This window comes from Ornithorhynchus anatinus, chromosome X5, assembly GCF_004115215.2.
Source record: "Ornithorhynchus anatinus isolate Pmale09 chromosome X5, mOrnAna1.pri.v4, whole genome shotgun sequence".
NCBI classification, from domain to species: Eukaryota; Metazoa; Chordata; class Mammalia; order Monotremata; family Ornithorhynchidae; genus Ornithorhynchus; species Ornithorhynchus anatinus.
In genome coordinates, this window is record NC_041753.1 from 67,846,122 (window position 1) to 67,863,848 (window position 17,727).

At 49.5% G+C, this 17,727-nt stretch overlaps 1 protein-coding gene across 7 annotated transcripts in view; it reads left to right on the plus strand.

Moving 5' to 3' along the window:
* NTRK2 (neurotrophic receptor tyrosine kinase 2) overlaps positions 1 to 17,727 on the plus strand; it is a 356,778-nt gene that overhangs the window by 294,543 nt on the left and 44,508 nt on the right. For all 7 annotated transcript variants that reach the window (XM_029055020.2, XM_029055014.2, XM_029055018.2 and 4 more), the window contains one exon: positions 2,120 to 2,354. In XM_029055020.2, coding sequence (XP_028910853.1) covers positions 2,120 to 2,354 — 235 coding nt within the window. The remainder of the gene's footprint in view (positions 1 to 2,119; positions 2,355 to 17,727) is intronic.

A 17,727-nucleotide genomic window follows, 5' to 3' on the forward strand; every position in this document is an offset into this window, starting at 1 on the left:
AAGCCAAGGGGATGCGTTGGGACTTCCCCGGCTGGGCTGGTGAACATATACCGTCGAGCTGAAGCTCCCGGCCCTCTTGAGGGGCTACCAACTAATAATAATAATAATGATGGTATTTGTTAAGCGCTTACTCTGTGTCAAGCACTGTTCTAAGCGCTGGAATCCTCCCACTTCATGGCAGGAGAGTGTAAAAGCAAGTGAGGTTCCTCCTGCCTGGCTCAGACTCCGAGCTCCCGTGAACTTCTCGTCCTCTGGCCAGCGGAAACTGGTCGGTCTGCAAAAGAACCTGGGTTCTCATCCCGGCTCCGCCGCCTGCTTCTGGGTGACCTTGGGCAAGTCACTTCAATTATCTTTGCCTCAGTTCCCTCATCCATAAAATGGGGATTGAAACCGTGAGCCCCACATGGGACGGGACTGTGTCAAACTCGATTTGCTTGTATCCACCACAGCGCTTAGCAGAGTGCCTGGCACATAATAAGCGCTTAACAAATACCATAACTATGAGTATTACTATTCTGTTTGCCTCAGTTCCCTTATCCTTAAAGTGGGGATAAAGAGACTACGAGTCCCATGTGGGACGGGAACCGTGTCCAACCCAACTAGCTTGTATCTACCCCAGCGATCAGAACAGTGCTTGACACACGGTAAGCGCTTAATCAATCCCATCGTTATTATTATTATGCTATTACGGTATTGAGGAGCAGCGCGGCTTAGCGGAAAGAGCACGGCCTTGGGAGTCAGAGGTCGTGGGTTCTGATCCCGGCTCTGCCGCTTGTCAGCTGGGTGACTTCGGGCAAGTCACTTAACTTTTCTGAACCTCAGTCACCTCATCTGTAAAATGGAGATTAAGAAAGTGAGCCCCACGCGCGACAACCCGAATACCTTGGATCTACCCTAGGCGCTGAGAACGGTGCTTGGCATAGGTAAACGCTTAACAGATACCCTAATTATTACGACGATGATCAGGTGTTCTCTTCGAAGCTTAGTCTGCTGGTCGGCTCCGGCCGATCGCGACGATCCGGGCCCCTCTGGGGATGGGTTGTAGGTCAGTTGTGCCCATGGATCTCGGAGACTGGTGTCCCCGTCGACCGGCAACCAAAGCGTTGGAGACTTATCCTAACGGTTCGCTCTGCTCCCAGCTCTGCCGGACCAAGACGAAGACCCTCTATTCCTTACCTTGGAGCGCCCTCTTAGGCTAGATGGAAAAATCAATCCGGCTTCCCAGTCCCAACCTTCCCGGCACCCCAACTTCCCAAATGGGGAGCCCCGAGCTGTGTGGCCTGAAGCCTCAAAGCCCCCTGCCCTCCCTCCAGGCCCGGCCTGAAGTGGCGAGATCTGCTCTCCCCTCTGGTGTAGAAAGAGCTGTGACTGACAGTTCCAGCTGTCAGTCAGAACGCTCACTGTAAGCGCTCAATAAATGATCAGCGTTAAGTGCCGTCGAGCCATTTCCGATTCGTGGCCACTCCGTGGATAGACTCTCTCCAGAACGTCCCGTCCTCCGCCGTGGTCCGCGGCCTTTCTAACGGTTGGTATTCGTTAAGCGCTTACTATGTGCAGAACACTGTTCTAAGCGCTGGGGTAGATACGGGGTAATCGGGTCGTCCCACGTGAGGCTCACAGCTAATCCCTATTTTACAGATGAGGTCACTGAGGCCCAGAGAAGTGAAGTGACTCGCCCACGGTCACACAGCTGACGAGCGGCAGAGCCGGGAGTCGAACTCACGACCTCTGACTCCGAAGCCCGGGCTCTTTCCACTGAGCCACGCTGCTTCCCCTAATGGTTCTTCCGTTATCGTTGTTATGGTCTCTACTCGATATAATACGATTGAATAGTAATCACGATGGTATCTGTGAAATGCTTACTACGCGCCAGGCACTGTGCTGAGCGCTGGGGTGGATCCAAGGAAATCCGGTCGGACACGGTCCCTGTCCCACGTGGGGCTCACAGTCTCAATCCCCGTTTTCCAGATGAGAGAACTGAGGCACAGTTCATAATGACAATATTATAATATTTATATAAGAACAGTAGCAGTAGTCAGCGCTCAAAAAATGAGATCGAATGAGTGAATGAGATGCAACCCAATGACCGTCCACCTCTCCGTGGATCGCCTTCCTCCAGGGCTCACGGACCAGATGCGGGGCTGATGGCGGAAGGCAACCGTCCCGTGGAGCTGACCCAATCCCAGATGTTGCACATCGCCGAGCAGATTGCCGCTGGCATGGTCTACCTGGCATCTCAGCACTTCGTGCACCGTGACCTTGCCACCCGGAACTGCCTGGTCGGAGAGAATCTCCTGGTGAAAATTGGCGACTTCGGAATGTCCCGAGACGTGTACAGCACCGATTACTATAGGGTAAGCGAAGCGGCCGTCTGGGGGGCGGTGGGGAGGAGCGGGAGGGAAGTGGAAGCGGGTCGCGGGGTGCGATACCCCCCGAACATCCCGCCGTCTTTCCTGCTTCTCACCTTCCCAAAGGCAAAACGGTCCAGGTGGGAATTACGGCTAGAAATATTTAGGGCAAACCCGATGGCACTCTCTCGACTGTGACTTGAGTTTACGTCCATGAGATGATGTGAAAATCCTTCGCTCGAAGTCAGAGTTCAAGTAAGTTTCTTTGTCTATGGAAAGAGAGACTCGATCTTCAAGGCTCATTCACGGGATTCTGAAAAACTGCTTCCAAGGGTCTCTTCTTTTTTGGACTGTCTATGGGATAGGGCTCCTAAGTGAGGAGAAGCTTGGGACTTGGGGTTTCTGGGAGGTTAAAGAAGAATAAATCGACGAGAGGCAAAGGTGATCTGTCCGGGGGCTCTCTTCGCTACGTGCCAAAGGACAACTACGCTTGGGACTGAAAAGTGGAGAAAGGGCACAGATCTACTTTCCCTTATTAGAACTTCGCACCGGTAATTTCAAGTGGGAGCTCCCAACCCCTCCTCAAAAATCAACCGGTGGTATTTACTGAGGCTTCCCGTGTGCAGAGCGCTGCACTAAGCGCTCGCGAGGCTGCAATAAACAGAGTTGCTACACAGGGTGGACAGAGAAGCAGCACGGCTTAGTGTCTGGGAGTCAGAGGGCGTGGGTTCTGATCCCGGCTCTGCCGCTTGTCCGCTGTGGGACCTTGGGCAAGCCGCTTCACTTCTCTGTGCCTCAGTTACCTCATCTGGAAAATGAGGATTGAGACTGTGAGACCCATGTGGGACAACCTGATTACCTTGTATCTACCCCGGCGCTTAGAACAGTGCTTGGCACAGAGGAAGCCCTTATCAAATACCATAATTGTTGATTATTATCATTATTAAGCTCCCAATCAAAAATGCGAAGGAGTCCAGTTCACTGAACTTGAAAATCAACAAAAGTGGTCCTTTAAAATAGGGGAAAATCAAACTCAGTGATGATATATTTTTGTTCGCTGCAGGATGGTTTGGGGTAAATGCATTATAAATCCACCTCTACATTCCGGTTTCCAATTTTGAATGTCTCCCCCCCGTAGGCTGCAAAATGTTTAAAGGCAGGGATTGTGCCTACTAAGTTTATTGGACTCTCCAAAGTGTTCAGTATAGTGCTCTACACACAGTAGTCTGCAAGCTCTTTGAGGGCAGAGATCAGATTGACTAATGCTGTGGGACTCTCCCAAGTGTTTAGTAATAATAATAATAACAATGTTGGTATTTGTTAAGCGCTTACCTTGTGCAGAGCACTGTTCTAAGCGCTGGGGTAGATACAGGGTAATCGGGTTGTCCCACGTGAGGCTCACAGTTAATCCCCATTTTACAGATGAGGTCACTGAGGCACCGAGAAGTGAAGTGACTCGCCCACAGTCACACAGCTGCCAAGTGGCAGAGCCGGGAGTCGAACCCATGACCTCTGACTCCAAAGCCCGGGCTCTTTCCACTGAGCCACGCTGCTTCTCTAGTACTGTGGTCTGCCAGAATAAGCACTCAATAAATACCATTAGGTTGAACCTTCCCTTCAAGGAGGGGCATAGCCAGGCTTCCAGTGCTTTTGCCCGAAGCCATCCTGCAGAGCTGAGCGTTCTGCTTGTGGAGAGCACTGTACCGAGTGTGTGTGAGAGTACGGTAGTCATGGAAAGAGCCCGGGCTTGGGAGTCAGAGGTCGTGGGTTCTAATCCCGGCTCTGACGCTTGCCAGCTGTGTGACTTTGGGCAAGTCACTTAACTTCTCTGGGCCTCAGTCACCTCATCAGTTCAATGGGGATGAAGACTGTGAGCCCAACGTGGGGCAGGGACCGTGAATGACCCGACTCGCTCGTATTCCGCCCGGCGCTTAGTGCAGTGCCTGGCGCGTAGTGAGCATTTAACCAATACCACAATTATTATTATTATTATTATCCAGTTGAGGGGCAGCCCCACTCCACCCCAGACCAGCTTGGAGCTTCAGGACATAGTTGGGGCGGGGAGGCATGGATGCAGCTGAGCTAATTATATGTTTGCAATGAAGAGAGAAATCTGAGGACGACATTTGCATTGAAACCAGTCCTATATGGCTGTCAAAAATTACCGCAGCATTTATATCCTCTGAATTGTTTTAATTAGCAACTCTACGGCACAGATCTTTTCTGTTGTTGTTTATTTCTTCCCTGCACTGGCACAGCCTGCCGTTTAGGAAACATCTGAACCAGATTTCTGCCACATTCTGTCCTTCATAAGTCCAACCTCTCACGCTAGTTGATCCTTATAATGCAACAGTGGTTCCACTGAAAATCGGTTTAAAATGTACGCGTGAGGAATTGACCGTTTTTCCTTAACGTGTACTGGGTGGGAAGATCTGATAGTGGTTAGAGCTGGACCTGTAGTGGGAAATCCTGGTTTTGAAACCCGCTTTGGGCTTGGACTTGCTCTGTGACTTTGACTAGTAATTCAACCTTCCTCGTGGTAGTAAAAAAAAAACAAAAACTAGCAGAACCGGAGAAGTGATTCATGAAGTGATTCGGTCGTGTCGATTGAGCGCCCGCTATGTGCTGAGCACTGAACTGGTGGCTTGGGAGAGTACAGAAGAGTTTAGTAGGCAAGATCTCTACCCTCAAGGAGTTCACCGTGTGCAAAGCGCTGTACTGGGCACTTGGAAGAGTGCAGTAGAATTAGTGGACACTATCACTGCCCTCGAGGAGCTTCCGGTTTAGCTATGGTGAAGATTCCCCCCGAAGCTTTTACAGAAAGGAGGACTAAGTAGAAGTGGATATGTCACCGAGTTAAGTACTTGGGGAGTATAAGTTCGTCGTGGACGGGGAACGTGTCCCTATTTATTTCGTTAATGAGCTGTACATCACCCTGATTCTATTTATTTGCTATTGTTTCAATGAGATGTTCTTCCCCTCGATTCTATTTATCGCCCTCGTTCTTGTCCGCCCGTCTCCCCCGATTAGACTGTAAGCCCGTCAGAGGGCAGGGACTGTCTCGATCGGTTGCCGATTTGCACATTCCAAGCGCTCGGTACATAGTAAGCGCTCAATAAATACTATTGAATGAATGAGTGAATGTCCATCGATCAGTTGTATTTATTGAGCACCAACAGTGTGCAGGGCACCGTTCCAAGCGCTCGGGAGAGTACAACGCGACAACGCAGCAGTCTACCAACCATGTTGTATTGTAGTCTTCGAAGCACTTAGTGCAGCCCTCTTCACACGGTAAACAGCGCGGCTTAGTGGATAGAGCAGGGGCTTGGGAGTCAGAAGGACCTGGGTTCTAATCCTGGCTCTGCCACATGTCTGCTCTGTGACCTTGGGCAAGTCGCTTCACTTCTCTGGGCCTCCGCTACCTCCTCTGGAAAACGGGGATTAAGGGTGTGAGCCCCAAGTGGGGCGGGAACCGTGTCCAACATGATTAACTTGTATTTACCCCAGCGCTTAGAACAAATGAAGAGGAGGGGGCCAAGGCTGGATTGAATGATCAGCTTTGCCTTGAGTGAAACCAGAAACGCCGTTTCTGCCTTACTGGGGAACTGAGTGGTGGGAGTCTATTTTCCTTCCCATTCACTGAACAGCGTAGTGCCCTATGAACGTTCCCAAATACCCATTCTCCGCCTTTCAGAAAGGAGTTTTCCCTTCAGGGATTGTGCCGTCGTAATGAATAGCCATTCGAGACGTGGGGAATTCCTTTTAAATATAAACGAGCGCAATCCGGCTTTCCTGCCTCGGCACCTTAGCCATCTAGACAGTGCACGTCTTCTGACAAATTGGCTCCAACAGTCAATCGGTGGTATTTACCGTGCACAGAGCACTGTACTAAGCACTTGGGAGAGTACAGTCCGATCGAGTCGGTAGAAACCATCCCCACCCTCAAGAAGCTTACAGTCTAAAGAGTGAGGCAGACGGTAAAATAAATTACAGCTAGGGGAAGCAGCAAAATATAAGGATAGGGACTTCAGTGTGGCCTAATGGAAAGAGCCCGGGCCTAGAAGTCGGGACCTGGGTTTTAATCTCGATTCCACCACTCAGCTCCTATGCGACCTTGGGCAAGTCATGTAATTTCTCTGTGCCTCAGTTTCCTCAACTGTAAAGTGGGTATTCGATACCCGTTCTTCCTCCTGCTTAGACTGGGAGCCCCGGGTGGAATAAGGGCTGCATCTGACCTGATTACCTTGAATCTACCCCAGGGCTTAGAAAAGTGCTTGACCCATAGTAAGTGCTGAACAAATTTTAGTAGTAGTATTATTATTATTAGAAGGGCAGTGAGGTCGCGGTGGGGCCCAGGAAAGAGAAGTTCAAGACTGGCTCAGATACACGTCAACGCGGAGGGAACCTCAGGCCTGTTCAGAAGTAAGCACCTGCTCTTGAATGGCAAGAGAAAGAATAGGAAACTGAGGCTGTCACTGGCCAGGCCACAGCGCAGCGCAGGTTTCCCCCGAAGGAACCTACGTCAGACCGTTCGGCATCCGTATGGGTGATAGGCACCTGTGGGCCTTCTCTGTCATTCCCCAGCTGCAGAACTGTGGGGGAGACTGGCGGAGGCACCACACAGGAAAAGCCAGAAAAGGATCGTGCGAAGTCAAGTGGCTCGTCAGGGAATGCTTGTGGGTGTCTGTTTGGAGGTGTCGCGGCTTGAAGGCTTTGTATTAGCAGCTATTTTCATCGCACACGCTGAGCAAGGACAACCTCTTCCCTCCCTCCCGGTCCTACAGTGTTCTCAGGCGTGACGTGAGGAGCAGGAAGGACATGACGCTGAGCTCCCGGGGCGGGACCTTCCCTCCCCTCCCTCCGTTCCCTCCCCACACAGATACGTGGGGCGGTTGACGTGGAGTGCACAACGTGGGTGGCGTGGAGCTGTTTTGATCTGCTTTTGGGGTGCTGCCACGAATGCTCTGTGGAGAGCCCGCTCCAAACAGGAGGTTCTCAGCCTGCTACTCCAGGCTTCCGTAGGCATCAGGGAAGGCGGCCCCGTTAACTGAATGGAGTGGGGAAGATCCCAGTTGACCCATCTAAAAGCCGCCCCATTTCGGGAACTGGACCATCCACTCGTCATGGCTCCTGGGCAGTGCAAGCTCAGAAAGGTGGGGTAGAAGCATCTGTAGAGGGTAGGGTTGAAGGTGGTAGCCACCTAAGGTCGTCTAAATCTGGGGGTCAAATCCAGAGAAGGTCCATTACTACCAGCAGTCCGAGGGCCTTGAAAACCAGTTTTCTACAGCGTGTGGAGGAAGGATCCGTTGACATAGAGCTGAGCATCACACTCCCTCTTGCCCTCCCTCACCACGGGTCCTGGAGCCCCAGTCTGGGATGGAGCACGCCCAGTACATATTCAGCTAGGCCCCACAGAATTCTGGGACTTGTAGGCCAACGTCCCACCGACCGGTCGAAAAATCGATCAGTGGTATTTGTAGAGTACTTCCCGGGCACAGAGCACTAAACTAAGCTCTTGGGAGAGTAATAATAATGATGATGATGGTATTTGTTAAGCACTTACTATGTATCAAGCTCCGTTCTAAGCCCCGGGATAGATACAAGCTAATCGGGTCGGACACGGGCCCTGTCCCGTATGGGACTCACAGTCTTAATCCCCATTTTGCAGATGAGGTAACTGAGGCTCAGAGAAGAGAAGTGACTTGCCCAAGGTCACACAGAAGACAAATGGGGGATGCGGGATTAGAACCCTGATCCTTCTGACTCTCAGGCCCGTGCTCTGTGCATGAGGCCATGTTGATAGACCTGACCCCTGACCTCAAGAAGGTACAGTCACCAATGCTGAGCAGACATCTTGCTCATGTTCTCCCCACTGTCTGGAATTCCCTTCTTCTTAAGCCAACAGATCACAGCTCCCCCTGTCCTGAAAGCCCTTCTGAGATCATTTCTCCTCCAGGAATCCCTCCCTGATATTAATTTTTAATTACCCCATCTTATATCACTCCACTCCTACGTCGGCGCTTTTGTACCACCCAAGCCCTTAAGTACCCACAAGTCCCCGGTAACACTTACGAACGTGTGTTATATATCCTGCTATTTCCCCGGTAGATAATGTGCTTTAATGTCTGCCTCTCCTGCTAGATAGTAAGCTCCTTTCATTCATTCATTCATTCAATAGTATTTATTGAGCGCTTACTATGTGCAGAGCACTGTACTAAGCGCTTGGAATGAACAAGTCGGCAACAGATAGAGACGGTCCCCGCCGTTCGACGGGCTTACGGTCTAATCGGGGGAGACGGGCAGACGAGAACGATGGCGGTAAATAGAGTCAAGGGGAAGAACCTCCTTGAAAGCAGGTTCATGTCTATCGGCTATTGTTCTCTCCCAGACGGTCGGGACGGTGTTCTCCACACAGACTGTAAGCTCAGTTTTCTCATTTTATCACCCCCTCATCCCTGTGAGGTAGGAAGGGGCAGGTGCTACCATCTGTATTTTGTGGGCAGCGAATGTGCCTGTTCTATTGCACTCTCCCAAGCTCTTAGTACAGTGCTCTGCACCCAGTGAGTGTTCAAGAAATGTGATTGACTGGCCTACAATTGAGGCCCAGTGAGGTTGAGAGACTTGACCGAAATCACACAGCCGCCCAGCGGCAAAGCCGGCACTTGAACCCGGGTCTCTAGACTCCCGCTAGACTGCGCTACGTCATCGAGAAGCCGAGAGACCGACACCAAACCTGGTTCCTTTAAGGAGGAATCCAGAGATCCAAGTCAAATGGGAACTTGGGAGCGAGAATCAAATCTCCTGGCCCATTTTTCATCCTCCTCCTTACCATCCCCAGTAGCTGCCGCAGAAGAGTTAGCAGCAGGCCAGGGTAGCTAGGAGGAGAGAGAGGAGTATGGGTTGAAAGCAACCCAGACAGTCTGATCTACACCAGTCCCAGGGGTGAGGGAAATCCCCTCAAAGACCTGGAAACCCTGGTTGCTTACACTGGTCCATCTTCAGGACCAGTGAAGATGTATGTAAATAGCTTTCGCCCTCAGAAACAGGAAGCCAAGAAGTCACCCGGCCCCTCCGAACGAGGAGCACATTTTCCTTCTTCTGGTCCCAGTGACACAGAGAGCTTTTCAGCAAACAGTAGCAAGGTGGAGCAAAAGGAGCAGTAAAGATTACAAGGAATCCGAGGTAGACAGGAGCAGGCCGATGGGAGTGTGGGAAACGGAGGGCTTTAGCTATGTGTAGGCTTGTCGTTCCTTCACCGATGGCCTTTCCTGGCCCGGCTCATTGGGAACGATGCCCCTCTGAGCCAGGGAGCGGATCAAATTATGGAGCCTTAGAGCTGGGAGGGATAAGAATCCGGGGTTCCAGGCCTGGCTCCGCCACTGAATCGTTCGGTTGCCTCTGAGGCCGTATCTCACCCGATCCCACCCTCCGATATATTTTTTTCTTCCTTTAAGGTTTCTTACTTTCTCCAAACCCTGTCATCCTTCGATCACCCTCTCCCCACCCTAAATCTGGGCATCGTATCTCCTCTTCGATGCTGTGTATCATCTAAGTGGTGGTGGATCGGCGTGGGGGGGAGGGGCGGGGGAGGGGGGTGTTCTCAACCTGCAGGCCAAGCCCAGTTTGGATCAGTGGCATTTACAACAATGATGATAATAATGGTATTTATTAAGAGCTTACTATGTCCCTATAAGCACTCTGCTCAGCGCTGGAGTAGATATAAGATAATCAGGTTGGCTATAAGTCCCCGTCCCTTGTAGGACTCCCAGAATGAGAGGTAAGGAGAGCAGGTACCTTATCCCCGTTCTACAGATGAGGAAATTGACACCCAGAGAGGTTCAGTCACTTGCCCAGGATCACACGTGGCAATCGATCGATCGGTGGTATTTATTGAGCGCTCACTGTGTGCAGACCACTGGACCACTAAGTACAAGTGCATACCAAGTACAAGTGCTTAGTACAAACACTTAATATAGTGCTCTGCACACAGTAAGTGCTCAATAAATACGATTAAAGCGCTTGGAAGAGTAAGAGTAGTAATAATATTAAGTGCTTACTCGGTGCAGAGCACCGTACTAAGCACCGGGAGAGAATACCCAGCTGGGAGTTAGGCACGGTTCCTGTCCCTCGGGGGGGCTTACAGTCAAACAAACAATATAACAGTCCAATATATATGGAGTTGGTAGACATGTTCCTTGCCCACAAGGAGTTTACAGTCTTGAGAAGCAGTTTGACTTAGTGGCTAGAGAATAATAATAATAATAATAATGGCATTTGTTAAGTGCTTACTATGTGCCACAGGCACTGAACTAAGCACTGGGGTGGATACAAGCAAATCAGGTTGGACACACTCCGTGTCCCACGAGGGGCTCACAGTCTTAATCCCCATTTTACAGATGACGTAACTGAGTCACAGGGAAGTGAAGTGACTTGCCCACGCCACACAGCAGACGAGTAGCAGAGCCGGGATCAGTACCCTTGACCTCTGACTGCCAGACCCGTGCGCCATCTGCTACGTCATGCTGCCTCCCGTAGAGCATGGAGCGGGGAGCAGTTCCACCGCATGTGACCTTGGGCAAGTCGCTTAACTTCCCTGGGCCTCAGTTACCTCATCTGTAAAATGGGGATTAAGAGTGTGAGCCCCATGTGGGACAGGAACCGTGCCCAACCTGCTTAACGTGCACCTACCCCAGCACTTAGAACAGTGCTTGGCACATAAAACTTTACAAGTACTATAATTATTAGTATTATTAAAGTGTGACGGAGCCAACATTAGAACCTGGGCCTCCTGTTTCCACCGGGCTACACGGCAAAATAACTTTTAAGGCAACGTCTCCAAACTCGGTTGCTTCAAACTGGCGCTGTTTGGTTCCTTAGTATAAATGCAGGGAGAGCAGAAAGGTCGGCGAGGGAAAGCTGTTTTTGTTGGGTAATCTAAGCATAAATGAGACCCAGTAAGTGGGTGACATTCAGCAGGGGCCATCTGAAGCAGTGGGCATTTTGACATCTGCACCATTCAAGAGCTAGGCCATTTAAGCGAGGTTGTTTAGCAATTTCATCGGTCATTTTAAAACACTTTAAGCTTAAACATTAAAATAGAGGTAAATTATCCAGTAGGTTAGAGTTTTGCGAATGCTGTTGCAAGATGCCATCTCCCCCTGTGGTCTCGACGGAACCAGTTGTGCCGGGAATGAAATATAATTGCATATACACGAGCGGCTCTGCGGGAGGCCAGAAGAAGCAGCACGCTGATGTTTATATGAGTTGTGGTCCTCTACTTTCAGTAGGTGACCCCAAACATGTTTCCTTATCCCCATCAAACCTATTGTCCTCAGCCACATCACATCATCAGCATTCTTGCCAGTATGAATTGAGTATCTACCGGGTGAAGAACTCCGTATTCAACCTTCGGGGAGCATTGTGAGCCAGTCGATGGTATTTATTGAGCACTTCCTGTGTGCAGAACACTGAACTAAGTGCTTGGGAGAGTACAATATACAACAGAGTTTGGTAGACACGGTTCCCTGTCCTCAGGGAGTTTACCGTCCCAAAGGGAATGTTTTCCCCCTTTAGAGGGTAAGCTCTTGGTGGCCAGGGAATGTGTCGCTTCTTTGTTTTGTATTTCTCAAGCGCTTATTCGATCAGTATTTACTGAGTGCTTACTGTGTGCAGAGCACTGTACTAAGCCCTTGAGAGAGTGCAGTGCTGTTGAGTTGGTAGACACAGTCCTTGTCCCCGAGGAGCTTTTTGAGCTCTTAATACGTGCCATTACTCCTATTACTGTAAGCATATGCTTTCTTCCCGACCATCCTACTGATGCGGATGAGAGCTTGCCATTGGTTTTAAGGGACTTAGAGGCTGAAATGAAAAGTCAAAGGGACCATTCTTCATTTAGTGCTAGCTTAGTGCTACAGAGGTAATGGGCTCTATCCACTGGTTCTCCATTCCGTAACGAAATACGAAATGCGGAAAATGTAGTGCTGTTCTCTGGCTATTTAGGCAAGGAGGCGAGGACATTTGATTTTCTAAATAGACTTGCGCATTGATTTACTCTTCAAGTATGTTCAATTCCTCATTCCTCTTTTTTCTTGTTCTTGGTGGGGAGAGGGAGGGAGGAAGAAAGGGAAAGAGTGAGAGAGTATGCACTGGAGTTAGTGGGTGGAGGATTCATAATTTTCTAACCCTTCTGAATTATGTCTCGTTGCTGAGATCATTCTGCAGATGCATGATCTCAGGGAAAATGTCCAGTTAAGAGCCCGCAGATTCTACCATTAGAAATGACCACCTCTCCTTCTTTAACTCCAACCCAGTGCTAACGCTTGCGTTTATAGCCAGCTCTAATCCCAGAGTTGCCAGAAGATTTAGGGGCCGTGAGATGGGGTTCAGGAGGGTGAGAGAGAAACTCTGAAGTCGCTTACACGAATGACCTCTGGACGCCATCTTAGCTCATTGGGTGAGGGGGGCGGGGGGCTATGCTACTGTTAACCCTCAAAAAAAGGGTCTGCTCACACTCTTCCTCCTGACTGGAACTCCCTCCACCTTCAAGTTCACCAGACCAAAGCTTTCCACATCTAATAAACCCTCCCAGAATCTCCTCTCCTCCAGGAAGCCTTCCCCAATTTTTCTTCACCCCAGGTTGTATCCTCCCAATGACCACCTTTGTGTCGCTTCTGCACTTGTGTACTACAAGCAGCGTGGCGAAGTGGCTTGAGCGTGGGCCTGGGAGTCACTAGGTCAAGGGTTCTAATCCTGTCTCCGCCACTTGCCTGGGGTGTGGCCTTGGGCAAGTCACTTCACTTCTCTGGGCCTCAGTTAGCTCATCTGAGGATTGAGACCGTGAGCCCCATATGGGACAGGGACTGCGTCCAACCCAATTTGCTTGTATCTACCCCAGTGCTTAGTACAGTGTCTGGCAAAACAGTAAGTGCTCGACAAATACCACATTTTTTTAAACAAGCTCCTGTAGCACTTTTGTACCTATCGACTTACTCTACTATTTAAGCACTTACTCCTCCACATACCCATCTCTTTCCTCCTCTCTGTAATTATTTCGTGTCTGTCTCCCCCGCTAAGACGTAAGTTCCTCGTGGGCAGGGATTGCATCTTCTAAGGCTTTTGCACTCTCCCAAGTACTTAATATGGTGCTCTGCACACAATGGGTGTCAATCAGTAGCACTGATTAATTTTAAAAATCTGATCCAGCCAGACAGGCCCAAGATGGGGGGCGGGGGGGGGGGCAAAGTTTCCGTCTAGCCTCACCAGTGTGTGGAACCATTTGGCCCCAGCATCCATTCAGTCTAATTTTCTACATCCTTTCTAAGCACAGACCGTAGAATCCGCTACGATTGTTGGTTATAGGTTATATGCGGTTTAATATGTGCTTTGGTTAAAGTCATATTTATCGCTTTCTGAGCGTGCTGGAGAATTTTTAAAAATAGATTGTTGTATCTGTCATCTTTGCTTTCTGAAGAGCCACGAGTGTTTCTAGAACATCCCTGGGTGGCGTCAGATGTGTTTAACTTATCTCTCTGTGCTTGACTTCCCCTCCCTGGAAAATGGTTTTCATGACACCTGCCCACTTCTTAGATGGACGTCTCCTTAGGCATTTTGGACAGCCAATACGTCGGTCAGTTTTATTTAGATGACTAGGTCATGCAGGACATCTGGGAAAGAGAGAGTAGGGGGGAAGAGAAAAGGAGAGATGGAAAGGAGAAAAAGGAAGTGAGGGACAATAAAGGAGAGGAGGAGCAATGAGAGAAAGTGATGAGGAAGAGAGATAGAGAATGAGAGTGTGAAATAATAATGATTGTGGTATTTGCTAAGTGCTTACTATGTGCCAGACACTGTATTAAGTGCTGGGGTGGATACCAGCAAATCGGGTTGGAAACAGTCCCTGTCCCACGTGGGGCTTGCAGTCCCGATCCAGCGATATCAAAAGAGAAAGAGAACGAAAGAAGATGGGGGTGCTAAGAGCAAACGAGACGAGAGTCAGAGAGAAATGGGAAAGAAAAAGCAGAGAGAAATAGATGGAGAAAGGAAAAAGACAAGCTAAAAAGAAAGGATAAGAATCAGAACTAAAGAAGAGAATGAAGAGAAACAGTGTGAAAGAGAGTGAAGAAAGAAAGAGAATGAAGGAGAGAAAAGTAATGGGAAGAGGGGGAGAGACAGGGAAAGAGGGACAAGAGAACCAAAAGGAGAAGGTAGAAAGAGGGAAACAGAAGAGAACGTGGAGAATACAGTGAGGGAGATCAAATCAGGGAAAAAGCAGGAGAGAGGAGGGAAAAGAGAGAGAATGTAGGCGGGGGGAGAGAAAGGATAAAAGAAGACAATAAGAATTAGAGTGGATGAGAGAGAACGCAAAGAGAGTAAATGCAAGATAGTGAAAGTAGGGAGAGGTGAAAAAAAGAGACGGGAGTAAAAAAAATCAATATTTATTGAGCACTTTGTGCAGAGAAAAAAGGAGAAAGGGGGGGAAGAGGACAAAAGAAAAGAGATATACGAGGTGAAAGAAGAAGAAGAAGAAAAGGAGAGGGAGTAAAAGGAGAAAAATAGAGAAGGAAAAGAGACAGATAGGGGAGAAGCAGAAAGAAAGGAAAAAGACAAAGCAAAAGAAGGAAAAAAAGAGAGGCAGAGAAAGAAAGTGAACAGGACCCATTCCCCTAGTTTCCTTGAATCTCTGATGGAGTAGTTCCATGCAGCTGTAGTTTTAATTACATAGAGATGTTCCCTGCTCTCTATGGAGAAAGCCCCCAGAGTTTAAAAAGGAGCTGTAGACTGCTGGGCCTAGGCAGGTTAAATTATAGTTATTATCTGACAACTATTTAAAGACCAAAGATGACTACCCTCTGACAAGCAAGCCCCAAATTGATTCCTTTCCCAACCAGCCCCCCAAACCCAACCTCAACCCAACAATAAAATTTCCTTACCACCCCCAAATCCCACCAGCAGTCAGCTCGTGATTTGCCGGTTTTATTGTCTCACCCACCACCTCCCAGTCCCAGGCGAGGAAGATTCTGTTCAGCTGAGATCCCTCACCACTAGCCCACCAAAGGCAGGAGCTTCAATAGCCTCTTTATGTTGCTAATAAGCTCGTGGCATTGGAAGCCAAGTGCAACATTACACCATGGGTTTCTTTCTATAAAACAGTTGGAACCAGTGTCCCTCTGAAGATGCGTGTGCGCGCGCGCGTGCACGAGCACACGCGTGCTCAGGCTACGCCCTGAGCTGCACGGACACACCGCAGCGGCCGCCGTCTGAGACGGAAAAGTTGCTTTCCGTCTCAACTCTTCCTTTAGAGCCATTCACAGATCTCGCCGCAGAAATGGATGAGTCCTTCAGACTGAGCTGTTTCCACCTGGGCCCATGTCCATGGGTGAATTCGATTCAGAATAATAATAATGGTATTTGTTAAGCCCTTACTATGTGCCAGGCACTATACTAAGCGCAAACTGGGTTGGACCCAGTCCCTGTCCCACGTGGGGCTCACAGTCTCGATCCCCATTTTACAGATGAGGGAACTGAGGCCCAGAGAAGTGAAGTGACTTGCCCAGGGTCACACAGCAGGTAAGTGGCGGAGCCGGGATTAGAACCCATTCATTCATTCATTCATTCAATAGTATTTATTGAGCGCTTACTATGTGCAGAGCACTGTACTAAGCGCTTGGGATGAACAAGTCGGCAACAGCTAGAGACAGTCCCTGCCGTTTGACGGGCTTACAGTCTAATCGGGGGAGACGGACAGACGAGAACAATGGCAATAAACAGAGTCAAGGGGAAGAACATCTCGTAAAAACAATGGCAACTAAATAGAATCGAGGCGATGTACAATTCATTAACAAAATAAATAGGGTAACGATGCTAAGTGCTTACTATGTGCCAGACACTGTATTAAGTGCTGGGGTGGATACCAGCACATCGGGTTGGAAACAGTCCCTGTTGGTAACAGAAGGTAACCCATGACCTTCTGACTCCCAGGCCCCTGCTCTATCCACTAGGCCATGCTGCCTTTATGTAGAAATATGTAGTCAAGTAGCTGGAGCCCTGATGGAGGAAAAGGAAGGGGAAGTCCACTTTCATGCAGGCAGGGAAAGGTCCTGACGCTTGGGGGTAGAACTCTAGAGGCAAGGGGAGGGCAGGTGAGCCACGTTTAGGGAAGAAAAGGCCACCTGCCAACAAATTATCATTCCAAACAGGTCTTTCTCCCCTTTTGTCATTTCAAACCCAAATTGCCTCCTGCCTAAAGGATAATGGGAATCAATAATGATAATAATGATGTTGGTATTTGTTAAGCGCTTACTAGGTGCCGAGCACTGTCCTAAGCGCTGGGGGAGATACAGGGTCATCAGGTTGTCCCACGTGGGGCTCATACACTTTTAATCCCCATTTTACAGATGAGGGAACTGAGGCACAGAGAAGCGAAGTGACTTGCCCACAGTCACACAGCTGACAAGTGGCAGAGCTGGGAGTAGAACTCATGACCTCTGACTCCGAAGCCCGGACACTTTCCCCGGAGCCACGCTGCTTCTCCAAGCCACACTATTTTTTGAAGACTTAGGGCTGAGGTCAGGGTTGTGCCCTCAAGGAGCTGACAGTCTGCTGTGTGTGTGCGGAGCGCCGTGCTGAGGGCTTGGGAGAGTTCAATAGAGTTAATTCATTCGATCATATCTACTGAGAGCTTACCGTGTGCAGAGCCCTATACTAAGCAGTTGGGAGAATACATTATAGCAATGAACAGTCACATTCCCTGCCCACAACGAGTTAATAGAAGCAGAGTGGCTCAGTGGAAAGAGCCCGGGCTTGGCAGTCCGAGGTCATGGGTTCGACTCCCGGCTCTGCCACTCGTCAGCTGTGTGACTGTGGGCGAGTCACTTCACTTCTCTGGGCCTCAGTGACCTCATCTGTCAAATGGGGATTAACTGTGAGCCTCACGTGGGACGACCTGATTACCCTGTATCTATCCCAGCGCTTAGAACGGTGCTCTGCACACAGTGAGCGCTTGACAAATGCCCACATTATTATTATCATTAATAGACAATCCCTGCCTTCAAGGACCTGACAGTCTACTATGTGCAGGACGCTGTACTTAGCATTTGGGAGAGAACAATCAAATGAGCAGAACCCATTCCCACCTTCAAGGAGTTTACCGTCTAGCTAGATACTGCATGATAATCCAGCGGGAGAAAAACAAATTAGCACCTTGTTTGCCACCCACGCTTTTCTGCAGGTTGCTCTGTTACGTGGAGGTTTCAGCAAAACGCGTCTATATAGGAACCCACAAAGCTGCAGCCTCTAGAGAGCAACGTCGCCCCAGATTGAAACGTCCCTCGGGAAAGTGGTCATCGGTTAAGGATGTAAGACCACAGGCCTGTGAGCAGCGCCA